Genomic DNA, 24,287 nt, shown 5'->3' on the forward strand with positions numbered 1-24,287 from the left:
TTGTTGGTGATTGTGTTTGTGGTTTTCCAGGTTTCACAGCCATAGAGAAGGACAGATTTTACATTTGAGTTGAAAATTCGGATTTTTGTGTTTTTGGAGAGCTGGGAAGAGAGCCATACAGGTCGGAGTGTTCTGAAGGCATGTCTTGCTTTGCTGATGCGTAGCTCCACATCCTTATCTGCTCCTCCGTCTGTGCTGATAGATTGTCTAATAAGTTTATAAATAGTAACGGAAGGTTTCTCTCTCATTCAGGACCTGGTGAACGGTTATAAGTGTGAGTGCGCTCTGGGTTTCGCCGGCGAACACTGCGAGAAAGACGTGGACGAGTGCGCCAGCGGGCCGTGCCTCAACGGTGGCCGTTGCCATGACGAAGTCAACGGCTTCCACTGCCTGTGTCCACGTGGTTTTTCTGGAAGTCGCTGTCAGGTGAGCTAATCACTAAGATACGGTAAACGGAAACGGGAAGTGTACTCTCACTTTTTTCGTTTTTAAAAGTATTAACAGACCAAATTCAGACAAACATTTACCATTTATTTGTCAATCAACTGGTGATAATTTTCCATTTGGTTTTGGTAAACAGCATCCACAGGCTTTGCAGGTCAGGACATTTAATTTGAAATATACTGCACTGGAAACAACTTCCACCTGTTTAGTTAAGTGATCATTAATTAAAACTGGGGGGGAAATCAATTTCCAAATCTTACAAAAAAAAGTTTGATAATCACACAAACTGGGAATGGATAAAAGAATATACTGTATAGGCACGTAATTATATGTTTGCACAAACCTACGATGGAGTATTAAGGACATTGTAGGTAAAAAAAAAAAAAGAAGCCTTGGAGAACCGGTATAGGGGATTAATATTCTGAGAAAAGGAACAACATTGCTTCACTCTACAAGGTTGGATCTACGTCATCACACCACAGACACCGCTGTTAAACACTGCGGTAATGTGAGCCGGCGAGTGCAAAATATATTCATTATATTAGTATTTATTTATGTTCATTAAAAGAACACAGATAGAACATGAAAGAAGACATCTATATGTATCTTTCAGGACCTTCGCCTCATTCAGAGGCCATCCTTACCATAATAACACTACTTTAGGGGCAACAAAATTCAGACCGTGGCTAAATTTGTGATTTAATGCTCAGGAGAATATTCCACATTTTCTCGTAAATGTACCTCTTTAAACTTGGAATTCTTTTTTGGAAGATGTTTTTTTTCTCTGAATATTCCCCCCCTCCCCACAGCTCCGTAATTATTATTATATTACATATATCCACTAAAATACACAAATCAGTCCAAAAAAATCATTAGAATCCATCAGGACTAGTTTTTGCCTGTTTAGATGTTAGTTTCTACTGTGGCCTGATTTAAATCCTCCGTGTCTCCTCTTCCTTCTCTACATTGTTCCTCTTTTATTTTGTTCAGCTGGTCATCCTCCTCTTCATCTCCTTTTTGTATTATTTTCTGAGATAATCGGTGCAACTTTACACCACGTCTTTGTCTGGTTTAAACTCTGAATGGCTGAAAAGAGTCAAAACACCAGCATCTGACCCACATTTAATCTTCCTGATACAGTATACTGAACTGATAAATACTGCTTTTAATTAAGACATATAAATAAGAAGCGACATAACTGTAGCTCAGCGATTGACAAAATTATTCTTATTATTAACATTTGAAATCAGTTGACTTGTACCCTGACATCCTCTCAAAGCTCTGTTGGCGATCTGTAGGTGGTTACCATGGTGATGTGTATTGTACAGGTGTCATAGAAACAGTAAAATGCTGAGTGTCATTTTTCACAGTTGGAAGCCGAATTGTTCTCTCTGTCCACAGTTGGATATCGATTACTGCCTCCACAGTCCGTGTCAGAACGGCGGCCAGTGTTTCAACGTGGCGGCCGACTACATCTGTAAATGTCCCGAAGACTTTGAGGGCAAGAACTGCTCGCGTCTGAAGGACCACTGCCGCACAACGCCCTGCAAAGGTTCATGTTCACGCCATGTTCACTTGTTATTCCTGTTTGACTGCTCACCAGTGGTGAAAAGTAACTAAATACATGTACTTAAGTACAATTCTGAGTCACTTGAGTATTTCCATACTCTGCTACTTTATACTTCTACTCCACTACATTTATTTGATAACTTTAGTAATTTTGCAGATTAAGATTATAAATACAAAATATAACCAACAAATACATTATTATGACATATTATTATAGGTTAGGATAAAACTTTATTGATCTTGAGGGGTGAAATCACAACCTATGCAGCAGCATATAAAGTAATTAAAAATAGCTCAACCTTTAACAGCTGCAACATTAATGCGCTGAAAACATGAATGCATCAATAATTATAATCCAATAATATCATATAATATATTCTGAAATGGGCCATTCTGCATAATGAGAACTTTTACTTTTGGTACTTCAAGTATATTTCGATTTTATATATTTCGTTTATACTTTTATAGTTTTACTTGAGTATTGACTATTTCTACACTGTGGTGGTATTACTACTAAGATCTGAGTACTTCTTCCACCTCCGCTGCTCACACAGTACATTTACACAACACTTTTTAATCTGTGATTTATGGGTCCCAAGTGTCCTGTAACTTCCTAGAAAGAAACTGAAATGTAACTATAAATCTATAGGAAGGTTCTTGAAAAGGAATTTTATCATTTGGTAGTAATTGCATTAATTAATTCCAATTATTTGCGAGCATAACTTGGATGTTTCCTATAATAAAATGAATAATGATGGATCTGACCAGCTGACCTGCAACCAGCAGAGACTCCAGTAAGTCACTGGTCACAGCCAAGTAATACTCTGCTGCATAACCCCCACGTAAAATGACAAATTCAAAAGTACAAACCATAAAGACTGTGACTATAGTCCTGTATGGTGGATTTAAAACTTTTAAGGCATTTCCCAAAAAAAACTGAAAAGTTGAAGTCTGTTCCCTCCTACATGTTGCTGCGTCAGAGAGCTAAAAGACTCAAGCTAACGTCACTTTCAGGCTAATTGTTGCTTCCTGTCTTAATATAAAGTAAAAACACAAATGTTTTTAGTTGCACTGAGCACGAAGGCAAACTAAAGAGAAAATACAGAGAAAAGTTTTTTAAGTTTTTAAAGAAATAGTATATAATGTGGATCTTGGCTAAGAAAGTATATCAACATAGTTCCTTCTCTCCTCCAGTGATTGACAGCTGCACAGTAGCGGTGGCATCCAATAGCACGCCGAGCGGCGTGCGTTTGATTTCGTCCAACGTGTGCGGCCCCCACGGGCGGTGTCGGAGTCATGCCGGCGGACAGTTCAGCTGTGAGTGTGATGAGGGATTCACCGGGACATACTGCCACGAGAGTGAGTACATCAATAATTATTATGTATTGTTTTGTGTTTTTGTTTCATTACAGTGTGTAACATTTCGGGGATCTATTGGCAGAAATGGAATATAATATTCATAACTATGTTTTCATTATTGTATAATCACCTGAAACTAAGAATCGTTAACATTTTTACGTGACCTGAAAGCCACAGTAGTTTTATGACACGCTTGTGAGAAAGTGGTAACGTGAGTCACAGAGCTAAACCGTGGTAGCGCCAGCCGCCATCTGACTTCCATTGCTCCTAAAGTAGTGTTGTTATGGTGAGTATGGCCTCTGAGTGAGGCGAACGGCATTACCACGGTTTTGCACTCGGCGGCTCACGTTACTGCAGTCTTGGAAAGGGAGTAGTCAGTTAGTTGCAATCTGCAACAACACCACTAGATGCTGCCAAATCCTACACACTGGACCTTTAAATGTGTTTTCCAATAATACTCTATTCTTTATTATCTTGTTTTTTCCACTCAGAACTTTGCTTTAACTCCTAAAAACTAAATTGTTAATAAAAATTGAATAACATCATCTTCCTTTTCTGTGTGTCAGATATAAATGACTGTGAGAACGCTCCCTGTCTGAATGGAGGAACCTGTATTGATAAAGTCAGTCAGTATCAGTGTATCTGTGCTGACGGCTGGGACGGACCTATCTGCCAGAACAGTGAGTAGTCCTCCTTCTTTCCTCCCTCTTCATCCTCAGCTGCAGCAGATACTGTAGAGACCGTGCAGAGTAGACATGTTGGATGTGTTCTGATGTTTTGTTTTTTTTGTCATGCAGACATCGATGACTGCAGCTCTGATCCCTGTCAGAACCGCGGCGTCTGTCGAGATCTTGTCAACGATTTCTACTGTGAGTGTAACAACGGCTGGAAGGGGAAGACCTGCCACTCAAGTGAGTATTTGTGTGTGTGTGTGGCCACTATCACTTTGTCTACTTGAGTATTTCCATTTTATGTAACTTTATACTTCTACGCCACTACACCTCAGAGGTACTGAGATACTGTACTTTTTTTACTCCACTACATTTATCTGACAGCGTTAGTTACTTTACAGATTACAGTTTTTCAGCCCCTTCCTGTCCAGTGAAAACCACCAAATTCTCAAAGGACAGCGACGCTACAAACATATGATGATCTTATACAATATGATGTATTGCTGTAGATTAAACTAGCCAACAGTATATAAAGGAGTTACAATTAGCACAACCTTAAACATCTACAGCAGTAAAATGCAACATACACATTAATGCAGCAGTAATATTAATCCAGAAACGGTCCTGGTGGACAGGAGGAGCTGGGGAGTCCTCATGACCACAGCAGTTACAGAACCATACAATTGTTGTGTGAATGTGTGCGTTGTGTAAACCCCTGCAGACCCCCCAGTTGTTCCAGATGTTGATTTCATTTTTTTGACTCTGACTTCTGAAGTCTGTTTTTATTTCCAGGAGATAGTCAGTGCGACGAGGCCACCTGTAACAACGGAGGAACCTGCTACGACGAAGGAGACGCCTTCAAGTGTCTGTGTGCTGCTGGCTGGGAGGGCGCCACCTGTAACATCGGTCAGCATGACGCCATGTTTTTTAAAAAAGTGTCTTCGTGTTTCAGTGAAAACAGCTAACAGTCGCGTTTGTGTCTCCAGCGGAGAACAGCAGCTGCCTGCCGAGTCCCTGTGAGAACGGAGGAACCTGCGTGGTGGACGGAGACTCTTTCAGCTGCGTCTGTAAGGAGGGCTGGGAAGGCGCCACCTGCAGCCACAGTGAGTCATTGCACAACACTCACCTCAGCAAACATTAATCCTCAACTACAGTCCAGTCTGCAACTTTTCATTTGTGTGATTTGTTGTGACATTTTTCAACTTTTCTCCATTGTTACTGAATTATTCTATTTCTTCACCATTATGCGCTAAATGTAACCTAGATTTTTGTCAAACAGAACAGTGTGTTAATGTGCTAATAATGTAAGCATGCATGTTAAAATTATTACTGTATGCATGTTAATTACATTTAGCATGTAACATGCCAATTTTGTGACGCATACACATAAAAAACAAAAACCGAAATGAAGAAAATAGACAGTGACACTTGTTAGCATGTTGACTGCATGCTCGCTAACGTGCTTCAATTAAGTATGGCATGTTAATATCCTATCATTTGGCATGTTAAGATAAGACACAACTTTATTCATGCAAAGAAAAACATTGTGCCCAAGATGCCTGATATACATATTGAAATATGTACATATAGACTGTATAAATATACTATATAGCCATATAGAGTAAAAATATAAATACTGTATATACACTAAAATAAAAAGAAATTAAATGAAAATAACGGGAAGTGCAAAGTACAGATGAGGGTGCAACATATGAGTGGGAAAAAACGCTGGCATATTAGTTAAAATCTCGAAATAGATCTGAGGCTGATGGGAACTCATTAGTCATTAGTTTCTGGTGTTGTTGAAAACACCAGATGTGTAGCTCTAAGTAAAGGATCCATCCTCAGGTTACCATGAATGTCTGTTTCTAAACTTTAATTGCAATCTGTCCAATAGTTGTTGAGAAAAAGTGTTGCCCTGTCCGAGCTACACTGCTAGTGTGACTAAAGATATTTGACATACAGCCCAGAGTCTGACTGTAGAGATGTAGACCTGCGTGAAGTGACGAACACAGAGAGTGAAGTCTAACACAACATTTTCTTTCTTTATTATCCAGATGCTAACGACTGCAGTCCTCATCCCTGGTGGGTTCATCGCCGCACGCACGCACGCACGCACGCACGCACGCACACTCAATGATGTACATACAACATATAGATAAAAACTAAAGTCACAGTGTTATGTCAGTCACAGTTAAAGCTGGGGTAGGCAATATTTTTTTGGCGTGATCAAGCAAAAATTCCATAACATAAAGTACTAACATACTATACTATGTCTTTTTTTATTTTTTCGACATACTATGACATATTATACTATGACTTTTTTACGAGATACTATATTATGCCCTTTTCATATATCATATACTATGACTTTTTCCTATAAAAATGGCATAAAAAGTCATAGTATTGTAGGTTATACAAATTTTATGACATACTATACTTGACTTTTTTATGACATTTTTTACGACATACTATACTATGACTTTTTTTCAAAATACTATGACTTTTTGAATGTTTTCGACATACTGTACTAGGATTTATTTAATTTTTTCGACATACCATACTATGACTTTTTTTTTTTTTTTTTCGACATACTATACTGTGACTTTTTAATTTTTTCTACATACTATAATGACTTTTTAATTTTTTCTACATACTAATATGACTTTTTTTTAAATCATATACTATGATTTAAAAAAAACTTTCAACATACTATGACTTTTCTTACATACTATATGATTTTTTTTATTTTTTTGACATACTATACTATTACTTTTTAATGAAATGTAATGGCATACTATTATTTCACACAGTGTTATACTGTAGATCTCAACAGTCATCTCTGTCCTCCTGTAGTTACAACAGTGGGACTTGTGTCGATGGAGACAACTGGTATCGATGTGAATGTGCTCCGGGATTCGCCGGCCCAGACTGCAGAATCAGTGAGTGTTGACCTTTAACCTTCTCCTCATATACCCCTCCACTCCTCTGCCGACCTTCATTATCTTCAGTGTAGTTCTTCATCTGCACCTCTCTCATTTCCTGCCTTGCTCTTCTTCTCTCGTCTTATTTTAGATCCGTATCTTTCTGTCTCATTGCATCTTGGTTGTTGAACCACACAGTCTCACATCCCCAACAGAGTCAGATGTTTCAGATGGATATCAGTTTCTTTGGTCCAGGACATGTTTAGCCTAGCTTAGCATATAGACTGGAAGCAGGGGGAATCTGCTAGCCTCGCTCCATCAAAAGAAAAAAAGTACTCCAAAGTATTGTTTCCAACTAGTACAGCTATACGATACCTAAGTTACGTAGCCAATAATATAACAATACTTTATTTTATAGAATTTTTTTTTTTAATAATGAATTAATCATTAAAGACATATTTCCATATTTCAATCAAAATTGTTCAAAAGTTTAAAAGATCGACAGCTCAATCAATAATAAAACTAGTCAGTTGCAAATTTTTCTCTGCTGCAGTTTTGCTGGATTTTCTTCTGCAGGGACTTTTCTCTCTAACAGCTCTGTGAAAACAGTTCTCAGCCTCTCTCTGTTACAGAAGACCGAGAAATGTAATTAACATTTCAGTGGACAAAAATAATAACTGTCGCTCATGTCTTTTCAGACATCAATGAGTGCCAGTCGTCGCCCTGCTCCTTCGGCTCCACCTGTGTGGATGAAATCAACGCTTTTCGCTGCATCTGTCCACCAGGAAGAACCGGCCCCCGCTGCCAAGAAGGTAAAACCTGAGACATGATCTTCACTTCACCTGCAGAGTGCTGACAGTTTACCATGATGAGCAAAAACCCACCGTCCATTTAACAAATCACTATCTGACAGTTATTACGCCACTTTAATAGAAAATAATCAATTAACGAAAAAGCGACAAACTAATCTAATAATACCACCAACATCAAAATGCAGATTTACAAAATCAAATCACCCCAGATGAATAATGAACCGTAAAGCAAATGTAATCTCCTTTACCGTGAGCTGAAGATTCCCTCCTCTGTGGACGGAGACGTGTTGATCAGTCAGAGTTTAGTGCTGACGGTTCTGCTTGTGGTTTTGTGCTGCAGCGTCGGGGAGGCCCTGTGTGGTCGGAGGGGCGGTGGCTCTGGATGGAAGCAGATGGGACGAAGACTGCAACAGCTGCCACTGTCAGAACGGGAGGATCGTCTGCACGAAGGTAGAACTGAAGCTTAATGTTTGCAGATGACATCAATGTTTATGATCAATGAAACTACTGTTTACACGGTTCTTCTTCATCCCACAAGGCTTTCCTTAAACAAGAAAGATTAAGCTAACGGGGTCACAGAGCTCCACTTGCTTCTCATTCAATCTTTACTGGAAATTAATGAAACTCAGCAAAATGGTGTGATGATTTTTTTTAATATAGAAATTTTACTACTCAATTATACGCTAAATTAATTGTTGGAAGATTTTTTTTGCAGTGTAGCAACGTTTTTCAAAAGCATGACGTCAAAATGTAGAAAACATAAATTCATTCATGATTTTGAAAAAGACAACAAGGAGACATAGCATCCATTGCTGTTGTCAGCGGTCTTGCATTTGCATGAGTTTTGTTTTAACTACTTCAACACAATTATATAGTGTGAAGAACTAACAGGCTGTGTCTGATGGCAGTAGTAATGTTAGCTGAATCATACATCAGTGGGCGTTATATTGAACTGGCTGTAAAAATACTCTAAAAGTAAAAGTACAACAGTAGTCAAATCTACCTCAAATATCAAACGTCCTCATTAGGCTGGACTGGTAGAGGCGGAGCTAATTACCATTTTACACACTGTTCTGTAGTTTGTTTTTTAACATACAATGTATTTATTGTATGTTAGGCAGAGTGCCGTAGCCCCACCAACCGGGCCCCGCCCACAACCAGGTGTCACTCCGAGAGCAGCTGCGCCAACGTCACCTTCACCTTCAACAAGGATGTCATGGCACTGGTCAGTTTGGTTTCCTGCTTCCACCTTCACCTCACATTCTCTCTGTCCAACTTGTACGCTTTGTCCACACAGTGAACGTCAGGAGCGCGTGGCGGCTGCCTCGCTGAACAGCTGCGTGATTCACGCGTCGGGTGTTCACACCTGCTGCGTTTCTGCTGCTGTCAGCCCTTTCTTTTTACATAGATTTTGGCTTTCATAATGGCCATTTCATTTCATTATAAATGTCATTTATATTTATTTTAGACAGAGAAAGGTTAAGAAACGTGTGGAAATTTGTAAATAATAGTAATAATCCACAATTAAAACCCCGTACTATATTCATGGAGCTGTGCAAGTCACTGCATGTTGTACAACACTGTCCTTCACATATTTCAGAATAAAAGTCTTGTGTTAACAAATGAAGGAATTCTATCCACAGCAAAAATGCTTGAGGGCTTTTATTTTGAAATGCAGGAAATGTTGATTTAAAAAATAAATCTTTACTTTTTTTCATGTCTGTGACATATTCTACAGATATAGACATGGAAAGTGAAGTAATGTTGCTTATTTGATGTCAATATACAGTCAAAAGATCACCTTCACTGTCTGTGACATATTCTACAGATGTCTAGACATCAAAACTGTAGTAATGTAGCTGGTATCATGTCAATATACTGTCAAAATATCACTTTCACTGTCTGTTGCCGCTGGCTGCCGCTGGCTGCCACGCGGCTCGCGTTAAAAATGGGCGAGACCTCGAATCTCTAGAAGAGACGCGTGTTTTTTTCGCATCGAAAATAAAACCAAACAGGTAACGCAGCCTTCACACGCTCCTGACGTTCCTGATGTTGACAGGCCTTTTAATGTCCTGCATTTAGCTCCTGCAAGTATCTGAGTATTTTCAGTGTGGTATTAGTACTTTTACTTTAGTAAAGGCTCTGAATACTTCGTCCACCACTTGCAGTTACTATCACACAGAATATTTGTTACCCCCATGCTGTTGTAGTTGCTGATGTTGTTCCTCTGGTGTGGTGTTACAGGGTGTGACGGTGGAGCAGGTTTGTCGTGAGCTCAGGAGCCTCTACGTCGTCAAGAATCTGTCCTCCGACTCGTCCGTCTCCATGACCTGCGAGCCGTCGCTCAGCACCAACAAGGAGATCCACGTAGCCATCGTGAGTCACGTCTGGTCTGAAAATCAATCATTTTTAGTTGTTTAAGAAACAACACTCTGTGGTTTAGTGTAATGATTATAAAGCCGTCATCAGCTGATATGATCTGGTTATGATTCCCTCTCATTTCCAGTAGATCACATTAACATTTACCAAAAGTCTAGAATTATAAAATGGAAAAGGAGCAGGGATTTGGAGATAAGAGCATCAACACTGTCGCTACTGCAGCCAGAAAAATAAAATGCATCCAGTAGGCCAGACGATTCTTCTTGGGAATGGAAAAGCTTTCATGACTTATTGTGTTGCATGAATCAGTGATTAGAGGGTACCAACATGAGCATTTATTTAGACTGAAATGTCACAGATAAACAGACCATAATGGGGTTTTTCTGTTGAATATTTCAGTCGACAGAGGACCAGAGGAGAGGTCTGACCTTTGTCAAGGAAATAACAGACAGAATCATGGATTTGGTCAGCAAGAGGAGCGCCAACAGCACCATCATCAGCGCCATCGCCGAGGTTCGGATCCAGAGACGACAGAGCAACCCCAACGGTGAGCCACTAAATGGAAAGAACATCGACGCTTTACAACACTATTATGTATTTGAGCGTGAAACTTCATTCTTGACTTTGGGAATTGTAGTTTGACAAAATATCAAAACAAAAAGGAGCACTTAGTGGCTTTTTTGACGCCAAAGATTATTCTTGAACAGTTTCAATCTCATCCCATGTACCAAAGTTCCACACTTAAGCCATGTGATACCTATTTACTGAGCCAGCTCCATCTGCTAAGACCATGGGATGTGGTTGATAGCCCCAGAAAAATCTTGGAATTGGATTTTGAGTTAAGAGATGAAACGGATATCCATCTTCTTATGTGACGTTGGCTAAAGCAGCAAACAAATTCCCAAAATGTCAAACTGTTCCTTTAGGGGCCGTACACATGCCGCGTCTAAAAATGCGTGGAAAACGCCAGCTGTGTACGGCCCCTCACATTACACTTTTGTCCAAAGCGACGTACAGATGTTTTTAGTTGAGTTTTTAATCAAGTGTGAGTTGTTAACTGAACTCCGTTTTTCTTTCCGTCCAGCAGACTACCTCGTGCCCCTGCTGGTTTCCGCGGTGATCGTTGTCTGGGCGTTGGCGATCGCCTTGATGTTGCTGTGGTGCGTGAGGAGGCGGAGGAAGCAGAGCTCCCACACGGGGGTCAGCACGCAGGCAGCGTTGGCGTCGGCGTCTTTGGCACCGGCAGCCGAGGACAACAACGCCCTCCATAACAGCGTCAGCACCGCCCGCGAGCAGCTCAACCACATCAAGAACCCCATCGAGAAAAACACACCGAACCATCAACACCACCAACTACTCCTCCATCACCACCTCTGCGAGGACAAGAACACCGTCAACGCCAAGATCAGGAAGTCGGACACTGGGAGCCAATCAGAGGAGGATGAGGTGGATAAGAGGCTGCAGAAGGCGAGGTTCCCCCGAGCACCGCCGGCGTACTCGCTGGTAGACTGGGAGGAACAATCCCCCCACCATACTACAGGCAAAACCCCACACTGGACTAGCAAACAGGACAACAGGCAACTGCAGTCACAGAGTGTGAACAGGATGGAGTATATTGTATAACCAACGGGGCTCAGAATGACTGGATGTCCACAGAGATCAGAACCCCTCCCCTCTCCCCTCCCCGGTGGTGGACTTTTTTTATTTGTCTTTTTTATGTCGTTCTTCTTTTGATCAGGACTGAATTTCCAGATGGATTTTTTGTTTAATTTATGACGCTGGTCTGAACGGTCCACTGCGGTTGGCTGGATCTCCGAGTTTGTGGACGCCTTCGTTAAGGACAGAATTTGGACGTGCCGGAACGTTCCTAAAAGACTTGCGTGCACGATTAGCATCTTTGATTAAAGAATGAGTTTTGTTTTTGAATGTGCTGTTGCCTTGTTGCACCACAGCACCAGACCAATTTGGGAAAAAAGAAATATTTATTTTGTTTTTTTTGGGGGGGATATTTGAGTCAATATGAAGAATCGTCCACGTAGAATGTTTCTGTATAGATGTGTAAATATTTTTTAATTAATCATTGTGTATATTTGATTTATTAAGTTAATCGTCAAGAGCCTTAAGATATTCCTTTTTTTAATTTATGAGTATTGTTTCGAGTCGAGGCTTTGTAAGCTCATGACTTCTTGATGAAAATATTTTTTTTTTTGATATTTTTAACGCCAAAAGTGTTCTTTAAAGAATAGTTTATTTTTAGCCTTTTGGATTTGGGCATTTTTTGTGCCTCAACTAAATGTTTTGTACATTGTTTTGTTGGTATGTTTACCAGGATGTTCTGTTGTAAGCACTCAACGTGTAAATGGAGAGGTTGCGGGATGAATGATGGGTGGTTACAGAGACAGATTTTGCTGCTGCAGAGTCTTTTTATACAAACCAACATAGTGGCAGATATATTGCTTTTGCTACTGAAAATAAATTCTTCAAGGAACGCAACGTTTTTTTTTATTAATTTGTACATTTTGTACAGTTTAAAAAAAGAGTTGAGAACAGGCTTTCGATCCTGTTTCCATGTTTGTACCAATCTGAAAGATCAAACCTGCGTAATTAAAGGAGCCCTGTGGAGTTTTCTTGTAAAGTTTTAAAGTTTACATTCAGTGTTACTCATCGTGTGAAAACTAACAAAAGATCAGAAACTCCACAGGGATCCTTTTAGGAAGAACTTGAAGAGAGTTCAACAATAACTTTGTTACATGTTACCTGTTGTTGATTGGAGGATGAAGAAAGGCTGTGAAACCATGTTTGATTCCAGTCGTCAGCCCCTTTAGTTTATGATGGAAGAATAAATAAAACATGTTTTTCTCGTACATTTCACTTTAGTGGTTTTTGGACCTTGACAAATAAAATTCTTTGTGTTTGTTACTGGCAACAGTGAATTGTTATTTTTTGCAGAAATATATTTCCTAAATATGTGGTCTTAAGAAATATTTTCTTCTTCTATCTCGAGTTGATTCTGCCAGTTTGATAAAAACGATTCACATGCCATTCCTGAAGCTAGAAGTCCACTCTTAGTCACAGAATGTTCAGCCCTTTACTACAGTGGCCCTTAGAGCTCAACGCATTGCAAATTAAGGAAACATCTTCACCAACTACACGCAAATATAACACACTATACTATGAAATTTTATGTCATATTATATACTATGACTTTTTTACGAGACACTATATTATACCTTTTTTATATACTGTATCATATACTATGACTTTTTCTTATACAATTTTACAATACTATGACTTTTTATACTCTTTTCGACATATTATATGATGACTTTTTTTTAGACATGCTATACCATCACTTTTTTTTTATTTTTTTTTAACTTTTTTTCGATTTACTATACTGTGACTTTTTAAAAAAAATATTCAACATACTATAGCATGACTTTTTTGTAACATTTTTATGAAATAACATACTTTGAGTTTTTGGCAACATACTATACTATGACTTTTTTTCATAACATTTTTCGACATGCAATACTATGACTTTTTTAATGAAATCTTTTGACATACTATACTATGACTTTTTTTCTCGACATAATATACAATGACTTTTTTTCGACATACTATGACTTTTTTTAACTTTTTATATCGACATAGTATAGTATGTTGAAAAAAGTAAAAAAAAAAAGTCTATAGTATATAAATATATTACTGTATATACTATGACTTTTTTCGACATACTATGCTGTGACTTTTTTTTTACTTTTTTATCGACAAAGTATAGTATGTCTGATGACACATCATGGTCATTTTATGATTTATTACAGTAAATATATTACATACTGGTCCTTTAAATCGGTTTTCAAGTGCTCTGATTAAATGAGAATATTTGATAGTGGACTAAGATTTTATCAAATTCTATCTGCCCCAACTTTTTATCTTATTAAATTCTGCCTGATCCAATACATAAAAACACTGTATTTTACTGTAATACTGTACCAATACATGCTTATGTCTGGATACTGTCAGCTAGTGATAGTACTGAGCTCATTCTATGAAGTCCAGACATTCACTATTGAAAAGCAGAGTCTCCATCTCCATCCTATCCATAATTTCATTCATGTGTTTGGTTGATGTTTGTTGCTCTTTTGACCCAGACAGACATCTCGCCTCATAAAAGCATTTATCAGAGGCGGAGAACAGACGTCATTTGTCTCTGTTTGTCCAGCCATCCTCTGATCTTCATCTCTACCACACACTTTCCTCTGCAGACATGCGAGGGCATTTATAAAAGATCCGTACACAGCACAACTGACCATCCCTCACAGATAAACAACATGGGACATTTTGAATAATTGCTTTTCCTGCAGGAATTTCTGCCCCGATACCCAAACTTTGATCCTAACAAACAGAGCTCGGGGAACCACAACCCCGCTCCTCCAAACTGCTCCAGTGTGGTCGGTTCAGAGAGGAAGGACGTGTTTATTTGCATTCTTCTAAAGTTATGCAAACTTTGTGATTTTCAAACAGAGGCTGAGGGGAATCCAAATCAGATGCTGATAAGCAAAGAAAGTCGCCATCAGTGAATAAGAGAGGGGTTTTATGTGGCCGATCATTTGGATTGTTTTGTGGCCGCTGTGTGTTTTCATGCTCTGAGTTACTACAAGATGCCAATCTTCCCTCCTCCCCTTCCTCTCGCTCTGCCATTATGGTCCACACCACAACTTCCACTCTTAGACTCCGTCTCTTTCTGTCTACGTTTCTTTGACAAAGAAAATCTATTTCAGAGGAAAATACTTTTATATGTTTTACTTTATTGACATATTTGAACTACTGAATATACATTTTTTTGCATGTTTTAGCCAACTTCAAATTACAATTCTACAATTTTGTCAGAGTTGTTAGATTTTAAATGTGTTTTTCTTTCGTCAGGGCAGCTGCTGGATTCACGTCATTTAACGGGCAAACTCGAAACATGTTCCAGATAGATAATCCATCACAGTAAGCCTTTAATTGGTTGAATTATAATACAGCAGAGAATGAGGGTTAACCTGAGTGTGCATTGAATCCCAGCACAAGATAATGTCCTTTCAAAAAGGGCCAGTGTGTAACAATTAGGGGGATCTATTGGCAGAAATGGAATATAATATTAATGAGTATGTTTTCTTTAGTGTATAATAACCTGATAATAAGAATCGTGTTTTTGTTACCTTAGAATGAGCCGTTTATATCAGCGTTAATTTTGGCAGCGATTTTAGAATTAGTCTTAAAACAAAAATGTTGGGTATTTTAGCAACCTCAAAAGTTATAGAATATAGTGTTTTGTTTTTATCTATGGTTTTATTTTATGGCTGTTTTGGTAATCAGCATTGGGAGCACTGTGATTTACATGTTATTTTGAACTTTGAACTGGATCCCAAACAGAATTGGCAATCAGAACCAACCCCTATTCATTAAACCCCAAATTATGAACGTGTTTGTCAGATAAACAGCATGCAGGGAGTTTAGCTGATCTTACAGGCTTACCATTAGCAGAGGAAAGGTCAGAGGTCACCGAAATCCATCAGCATCCATCATCTGCAGACCATGAACAGCCACAGCAGATATCATGGAAATCAGGACAGTCGAGACATTTTGCTGTGGACCAACAGACCCGACATCCCCGTCCTCAAGTCTGAGTGAAAAACAAATAAATCTATTGTCAGCTGCAAGTTGATTTTCATGGTGTATTAAAGTAAATGCAAATCAATGGCTGCCTGGAAGGTTGGAAAACACATCTGAAATCATCAATAATGTAAAACACATGTTATTTGTGGCTGAACAACACTGGTTTAATACAGAATCTGGAACGAAACACCAGCTATCAGTAGCGTTTGGCACTCAAAAACATGGTGGTTAAACCCAACTGTCTCTACCACACACACACACACACACATACTCTCTCTCTCTCACACAGCCCAGCCTTGTGTGTGTGCTTTTGTTCAAGCCAGCTCCACCAGTCACCAAACTCAGTCCAGTGTCCCTTCGTTTTTTTTTGGTGTTTTTAATGGTCCGAGTCATGAAATCTGAACCTCTGCTTCAAAGCAGTTGGCAAAGCAGAGCTAACGTGATCGTTAGGATCACCAACGCCTGCCCGCCTCCACAACGTTCCACTAATCCTTCTGAGAAACCCGAGTCCGCCTTTATGTCGAACACGGAGAGGAAAGGAGCTGCCAGACGCTTTATTTCAACAGAGACATTAAAGGTTGGAGAGCAAGGTTTGATGCTACAAGTCTCTGTGGAGCAAGGCACTAACGCTGCCAAAGGGGTTGGGGGTGCAATGCCCGCTGTGACCAACTGCACTAATAATGTGAACAGATGTGGAGCTGTAAGGTTTCAACCCCGAGAGGATCGATTCAAAGTTCAACTCCAGTCTGGTTGTTATGGATGTTGTAATTTAAGAACTCAGTGTTTTCACAAATTGCCCTGTAAGGGGTGTGGTTGAAGTGTGTGTGTGTGTGTGTGTGTGTGTGTGCGGCAGTATGACTCAGCTGTGCAGAAACAGTTGTGGGAACTGCAGGAGTCTGGAGACAGCGAGGAGAAAGGGACTGACGTCAACTCCCTGCAGGCTGAACACAGAGGAGTAAATGAAACAACAGCGATTCAGGATCCCATCACGATTCCTCCTGACATGTTTTATTGTCGCGCTCTTGTTCTCTTTGTTCCGTTTCTGTCTGTGTTTTCTAAAAAGTTCCAACATCTTGACTCAATTTCTCACAATCAAATCTGCAAACAACAAAAAAAAAGAAGTCTGCACAAAGAAGCTCGTTCTCTGAGAAAAACCTCCCACAGAGGATAAACACGTTACAGGCAAAATTCCTCAGAAACACTTCTTTCTTCTACATGCAGTAGTTTGGTTTACGTTTCTTTTTCTTGTATTGAACTGGTCAAACTGAGACGTCACGCCACGCCACGCCTCAGGCTTGGTACTGAATATCAATACTTTTCTGTAACTGAAATTTGTCCTCATCGGCAAGTATCAAACTGTCTTCTGACTTTTGGCTTACAGAGATCTCTGCTGCTGAGACTTCTGCCTTCACCCCCCATACAATGGAGGTAGGGGGAATTTTATTTCAGTCAGCCAACTCACATGGAGCGGATTGTTACGCGAATACAAAATATGTAATAAGAGTTCATGTTTGGCCTCTAGGCTCTGACCTCACCACTCCCTGCAAGGATACACCAGGCTGTGCACAGCTCACCTGGGGAAGAGACTTGTTACAACCACACAGACTACAGGACATGTGTTTTTTTACTCCACTGAATCAATTACAACTTCTTGTATTCTCCTCTTGGAGCCGACTTGAAAAAAACTTTAGTTCAGTAAATTTCTGCTGACAATCAGTTCGGTCAAGATAGTTTTTCCTCCTGCCTCCGAGGACAGTGACACTCAGAGTGGCTTTGGATTGAACGCAGGTGGATGCTGGGGTAGAGGTGGAGCTTATGAACTGTTGTATGAACACTTGCAGCATCTTTCAGATGGGCAGCAGGCATAGCAGAGCAAAAAAAGACAAGAAAAATTATTAAACAATTAACTGGTGGAGCATCAAGAACTACATTTTGGATCTCATTGGTCTTATTATCCTCCACAGACCGAGTCTGATCATCATAAGAAGTGGATTTAGTCACCGTGACGTCACCCATTGGTTTGTGGACTACGGTTTTGAAGCCTCGAATTCGGCATTTTGGTCATCGCCATCTTGGTTTTTGCAACCAGAAGTGACACGAGAGTACAACCGAACGCTGAATAAGACATATTTGGGTGGCAAATAAGTTACAATTAACTTTAATGAACTGAAAACACTGTGAAAGGGTTAAAGTTCTACGACGAAAACACGGACGACTCCCTGGACAACGCCGTGGTAGCGACCTGTCAATCACAAGGTAGCCACGCCCTAAAGCATACCCTGCTTTATGGTCTATTTGACTCTGAATGGGACCATAATTTACTAAATGAACATCATGCTGTATTGAAGAAGACTTGAAACTATCGATTGAGACCATAAACTCATGTTTACAATGTTTACTGAGGTAATAAATCAAGTGAGAAGTAGGCTCATAGACTTCTATCCAATCAGACTTCTTTTTGCAACCAGAGGAGTCGCCCTCTGCTGGCTATTAGAAAGAATGCAAGTTTAAGGCACTTCAGCATTGATTTCACTTCTCAGAACCAGAGGTTCCCGCCTGGGTCTGACTGAACCTTTCAGATTGGGTCTCTTTTGAAAATTATTCATGCATTTATGGTTGAAGTAGGTCAGCTGCAGATTGAGTTCAAAACTTTGGGACATTTTTGACCCTTAGAGGATCCAAGAACAGCCCAACACTTTTATATCACAGCTGTAATGAACACTGCAGCCTCTATGGGAACACTAGTAGCGCTTTAGACTTTTAGTCTTATTATAATTATTTGCTGTTTAATCTTCAGTGTTATGTCCAGCACTCTTTCTACTATTCATATTGATAACTATAGAGTTTCTCCTTTGATAATTAATAAAATTCCTAATAATCTAAACTCGAGTGTTGAGGCCAACAGTTTTGCTCCAGCTGACCTGAAGCCAGATCATCTTGTCCAAACTCTTAATCTGAACCCACAGCAGAGACTCTCGTATACATACCATGAATTCTCATCCCAGAGAGTGTGTGTGTATTTGATAGTTTCGGGTGTAATGACTACCACATGCTGCTGTGTGTCGACCTGAGTGTTTGTGTCAGAGTATGTTTCCAGTCTGACTCATGAGATAATGGCTGGATTTTGAAGTGTGTGCATCTCCAAAGCCACATGATGAAGAACAACACAATTTAAACTTCAGCAGCTGAAATGAATCATTGTTAAACTGTCTGCTGCCAGTGAATTTGGTGGCATTTCTAAACTGACTATCTAACGCTGTTATGACTTGAATCAGTCCGGTTTGGGTGGTCTGTTGCTTCGAACAAAGATGCGAATCCACTGCTCTGAGTTCAGCCTGGTTCACTGTTCCCAAACGGACCAGTAGGTAGCGTTGACAGGAAAAGTATTGCTTAGGATGCAGTTTCTCTGCTTTGGTTTTGGGTTAAATATCTGCGGTGTTGCTCACCAGCCGCAGGGATCCTAAAGCTGGAAGAAAGCCACGTGGGAGGGCGGACTGCGGGCCGCCAAGCCACGGTATGCACAACACACCAACATCCTTTGAGCAGAAATGTAAATGAGTTTGACACCAACTGCATTAGCGGCGTTTTGGCTGAACGAACTGGGGTTTTATGAATGAGTTGTGGTTAAAAAAAGGAAAGTGAAATGGTTACGGCAAAGTCAGGATCAAAGTCAGAAAATGGAAATTAGCATTGCAAGCTCAACGCGAGGTCAGGCAGTAAGCAGGGTGGTCTGGTGGTTTGAGAGACGCATGATAACCAAAAAGTCAGCGAGTCAGTCTGCACAATCTGTCCATCATCGACAAGACAAGTCAGGGCGACCGGTAGTCGCGTTCAGTCCAAAATGGCGGAAGCGTAGCTTTGCTGCTGGGCGCTGATGTTGCAATGGAACAAACAAATGACTTTCACTTCTTTGGTTCTTTGGTCACGGCTCCCGGCGGTTGTTGGCTACACTAACTGCTGCTAAAACCACTATGTTTCCTTTTTACATTTACATTTCTACACCTTTTCAATATACAAAATACGAAACAACATGTAAATCAGACAGACTTGGAGTCGCTGGAAGGTATTTGTTGATGGAGCTTGGCTAAGAGTTTCCTGCTGCTTCCAGTTTTGTGCTAAACTAGGCTAAACACGTCCTGGACCATCTGTACTGGGACACGCAGAGAGATTAAACTGATTCCTATCTTCTCTGGAGAAGAATGTCGGACTGTTCCTTTAAAGGGACTGTTTGTAACTTCTTACAGGTATAAATCAACCGGGTCCGTTTCCCATGCGCGCTCGCGTGTGGCTACGCTGTTCAGACAAGACTCCAACGCAAACTACACGGAAGCACCAAAACCGCAAAGTTATATCTAGTGAATCCCATCTTGCAAAACAGTGTTGGCCGTGGTCGTAGTCCGCGGGGGAGACTGTAGCTTTGGTCTCCAGGGCCGGAGTCTCTGCTGTACTCTGCTCCTCTGCCTGCCTGCTTGCTTTCACTCACACACCGCGCTCGTTCTCGCTCCACCTCACGTTCATGCGCGTACACTACACACTGCAGAAGAGTTAGTAGCTCTGAGAATATCTAGTGAATGTACAGTGGACGTTTGTGCAGAAATAACTGCTGCAGCTCCTCCACACCAACAGAGGTTTCCAGTGTCTTCTGAAGTGACGGGGCTCCACAAAGAGAAACGTTATCGTCTCTGACCGGCCGCGGTCGGGAGGCCGAAGCAGGATAAGCCAACACTAGGATCAGCAGTGATTCATGGAGAGACCTTCGTCTGGTCAGCTAACATTACTGCCAAGCAGGTGAAATATAGAGTGATATTGTGGTTTTAGCTGACATGTGTCGCCTCACTGTTTTGAGCGATGCTTGTTCATGTCTATGTAGAGCGAGCACAAGCGCGAGCCCGACGCTGACTTTCGTTGACCTAACGGCCACAGGTGTCGCTGTTAACAAGCATTTCTAATTCTTACAAACAGTCCCTTTAAGTTTCTATAGATCCCTTTTCTGTTAGTACACATGATGACGAATTTTTGTGGGCAGAGCGTAGGTGGAGTCAGAGTAATAGAGAGACAAAGTCCCGCCCCTTCCGGTGGACCACCATGGGACCTCATTTTTGAAAAAAAATATTTGTCTCTCACCATTGACTATCGTACGTATTTTTTTCCGAAATAAAGTCCCATGGTGGTCCTCAGAAGGGGCGGAACTTCGCCTCTCTATAAAATGGGCAGTTGAACTGCTAAAGAACTGACTTTTACAGCTGGACAGGACTTTAAAGAATTAAAACATATTTAAGGCCAATGCACAATACAGGCCAACTACATTTACATGGAGCTTTTTATTCCACTCATAATCAGAATAACCTCTATTAGAAAACGAGATAATAAAAACACATATTAAAGCCTGGCTCATGTAGCCTACCCACAGGGAAGAAAAAAGCTGAAGGAAAGTGGAAAGAAAAGAAGGAACATGGACCTTAAATGATTTAAAGCTGCTTTCAAATGGCACCATAATAATTGCTCATTATTCAGCTGTGTGTGTCCTACTGACTAAAACGAACGCACCCTCTTTTTCCCTCTGAGAGACCAAACCAGCAGATCAATATCAAATTAAACTGGCAAACATGCTGCAATCTTTACGGTGTGTTAACTCTCTCAGAGATGTGGGACTAATTACTGTTGCTGATGTGAAGGGAATCACAAATTTGCTCCAAGAGGAAAGTTTAGTTCGAGAAACTAATATTTCAGCCTCACAGCAATCAGCCCACCTACATCAAATCTTTTCAATTAATATTTGAAGAGTGAGATAACTGAAAATAGATCATTGATGTTTTAAGGTTTGGACAACATAAGGATGACAACCTCTCTATTAAATTCTAAATTGCTTGTTTGACCATTCAGATACAGTATTTCCAAAGGTCTGCATGAATACTCACAAACTTCCCGGCTTCAACTAACAGTTGTTTTCATTATAAATTAATCTGGCGATTACTTTGTCAAACAATTATTCATTTGCTTGAAAAATGGTTCAAACGATTCACTGATTATCAAAATATTGGCCGGTTAATCAGGGCTTGAATTTATTAATGTACAAAACATTATGAAATTATTATAAAAAAATATGCTCTCCTCAAAGCCACCAGACTCCATTGACAGAAACAGTAATTTTACTTCCTTCAAACAACTGGATTTATTCAAGTTCCTTACCAAAAACTACATTTTACAAGATTACATTTGAACACATCAAGGTAGTGTTATAATTTACCTTCACCTAATGCTCATTTTTACTGAGCAGATATTGAACGCACCATAATGTAACCCAATGGAACATCCGTTAACTTTAGCCGTTAGGTGCCTTATTTACATGGGAGACGTCTTCTTTCAGGGATTTCTGACAGAAAGCCTTTTCTGTCAAGTTTAGGAAACAAACCTACTCAGTGAGGTTTAGGAAAAGATCATGGCTTGGGTTAAAATAAACCCGTTCTGGCAGAAAACGTCTCCCGTGTGCAGACTGTGCTGCGTTGCCCACCGGCTGCTAACAGCTAATGTTAACTAGCTCTCCTTCTGCCGATTTCAACACGGATTTGTTGTTCACTGTGTAGCTTCACGCTATGGGTGCATTCGTAAATAGTCACTCCAAGCGCCAGAGCGCACTCTGGACTGCTTGTAAATTCAGAGCGCTGTTGGAGTATAACGTTACCATTCAGTTATTCAGAGCACCTCACTCTCGGTGTGGCGGAGCGCACTCTGGGCACACGAATGAATTCATTAATGCCCAATATCGGGGCACAGTAGCTACAGCCAGCAGCAGGTTAGCTTAGTTTAGCATAAAGACTGGAAACAGGGGGAAACAGCTAGCCTGGCCTTGTTCGAAGCTCACACTATCAGCTTACCAGCATCTCTAAAGCTCACTGATTAACAAATTATACCTTATTTGTCTTAGTTTTAATGACTTTCTGTTTCCCTTGATGTGGTGAGATAAGTGCTTTTTGTCGATATAGAAGTCAGCCTTTAAGAAAAGCAATCGGCAGCCTCAAATTTCAAACCAAAAGTAAAACCGTCATTGGTCAAAACCGGTTCTACTGTTCACCTTCTTTAAAAAGTCAATCAGAAATACAGGCTCTTACCCTGAACACTGCTGCTGCTGGTTTGTCAGAGACAAGTCAACCCAGTGATCCTTCATCCTGTGGAGAGACCAGGGCTGTTCACTTCCCATCATCCTCCTCCCCGAACCTATAAACCAAAACACTGATTAAACTGAGGCTCAGTTATTCTGCTGGGAAGTAAAAGGATCAGGCGAAAGCACGGGGGAGAAAAAAAAGGCAGAGAACCCATTCAACCAAAGCCGATAAAAGTCATAAAAGTCAAAACAGCTCGGACAAACCTAATAAAAGTGGGGAGAGTTCAAACAAAGCCGAGTAAAAGCAAAAGCCAAAGATGACAAAGAAAACCACAACAGGAAGAAAAAATGCTTTTCTGTAACAGAAGCTTTTAAGCAGAGGAAGGCCTACAACACAGCTTCCTTCAGCTCAGTCTTCATCTTTGCTTAGGCCAAATAGACCGAGGTTCAAGCTACAACAACCAAGCTCAGTGATGAGTGGTGGTTCTGTTCACCTAATGAATCCAATATGTATTCTCTTTTAGCTCTGTGTTTAGTCTCCACCAACTCCTGAGGGAAATATCTGTCTCTTTAGCTGCTAAATGCTCCACTATTTTTTTTTTTTTTTTAAATTTGAGGTACTTTCTTGAGTATTTCCACTTTCTGCTACTTTATACTTCTACTCCACTGCAATTCAGAGGCAAATATTGTACTCTTTACTCCACTACATTTATTGTTGAGCATTAGTTACTTTGCAGATTCTGATTAATAATACAAAATACAATCAACCAATTAAATATGATGTATAGGGCAAGCTAACCAGCAGTATATTAAGTAATTAAAGAAGATCTATTATGCGTAATTTCAGGTGCATACTTGTACTGTATTTTGGGTTTCTACTAGAATATGTTTACATGCTTTAATGTTCAAAAAGCAGAATACAAATTTTCCCACTCCCCTTCAGCTCCGCTCTAACTAGCTTTGTTTGAGGGAGTGCCAAACTAGCGGTTATGCAAATGTGTTACTTGGTGACATCACCAAGAAAAGGCGGGACTTTGCGTTTCAGCCTTCGCAGTTCAGGAACAGTGTTTCTGTGGGGGAGAGTAACTCCCTTTGGCGTGGACTTTGGGATTTGTAACTTTGCAAACCTTTTACATGCACAAATAAATATAACACACTAAAAGGAAAGGAAAAAAGCCCAAAAGCACGATAGGTCCCCTTTAAAATGGCTCCACCATTACCGGCTGCAACATTAAAGTGATGAACACATTAAAGCATCAATAATTATAATGTAAAATATGATGTATAGTATATTATTCTGAAATGAGCCATTCTGTAAAATGCCTATTTTTTTCTATTGGTACTTTAAGTATATTTTTTGAATGCA

At 40.1% G+C, this 24,287-nt stretch overlaps 1 protein-coding gene and 1 long non-coding RNA gene across 3 annotated transcripts in view; one reads left to right on the plus strand and one right to left on the minus strand.

Moving 5' to 3' along the window:
* LOC119485900 (protein jagged-1a-like) overlaps positions 1-13,084 on the plus strand; it is a 37,923-nt gene extending 24,839 nt beyond the window's left edge. The window contains exons 12-26 of one of the 2 annotated variants that reach the window (XM_037765733.1): positions 253-426; positions 1,846-1,996; positions 3,208-3,372; positions 3,939-4,052; positions 4,170-4,283; positions 4,836-4,949; positions 5,030-5,146; positions 6,101-6,128; positions 6,900-6,985; positions 7,666-7,779; positions 8,120-8,229; positions 8,897-9,004; positions 10,024-10,155; positions 10,558-10,705; positions 11,243-13,084. In XM_037765733.1, the coding sequence (XP_037621661.1) occupies positions 253-426; positions 1,846-1,996; positions 3,208-3,372; positions 3,939-4,052; positions 4,170-4,283; positions 4,836-4,949; positions 5,030-5,146; positions 6,101-6,128; positions 6,900-6,985; positions 7,666-7,779; positions 8,120-8,229; positions 8,897-9,004; positions 10,024-10,155; positions 10,558-10,705; positions 11,243-11,781 (2,214 nt within the window). In that variant the 3' untranslated portion in view covers positions 11,782-13,084. The remainder of the gene's footprint in view (positions 1-252; positions 427-1,845; positions 1,997-3,207; positions 3,373-3,938; positions 4,053-4,169; positions 4,284-4,835; positions 4,950-5,029; positions 5,147-6,100; positions 6,129-6,899; positions 6,986-7,665; positions 7,780-8,119; positions 8,230-8,896; positions 9,005-10,023; positions 10,156-10,557; positions 10,706-11,242) is intronic. The other variant, XM_037765734.1, reaches the window with a different exon arrangement.
* LOC119485963 lies at positions 11,450-23,037 on the minus strand. The gene is made up of 3 exons (XR_005206404.1): positions 22,929-23,037; positions 15,679-15,826; positions 11,450-11,578 (listed from the first exon to the last, which is right to left on the minus strand). It is a non-coding gene; the product is annotated as an uncharacterized LOC119485963 (long non-coding RNA).
* Positions 23,038-24,287: the final 1,250 nt, after the last annotated feature.

The sequence above is a fragment of the Sebastes umbrosus genome, chromosome 3 (assembly GCF_015220745.1).
Source record: "Sebastes umbrosus isolate fSebUmb1 chromosome 3, fSebUmb1.pri, whole genome shotgun sequence".
NCBI classification, from domain to species: Eukaryota; Metazoa; Chordata; class Actinopteri; order Perciformes; family Sebastidae; genus Sebastes; species Sebastes umbrosus.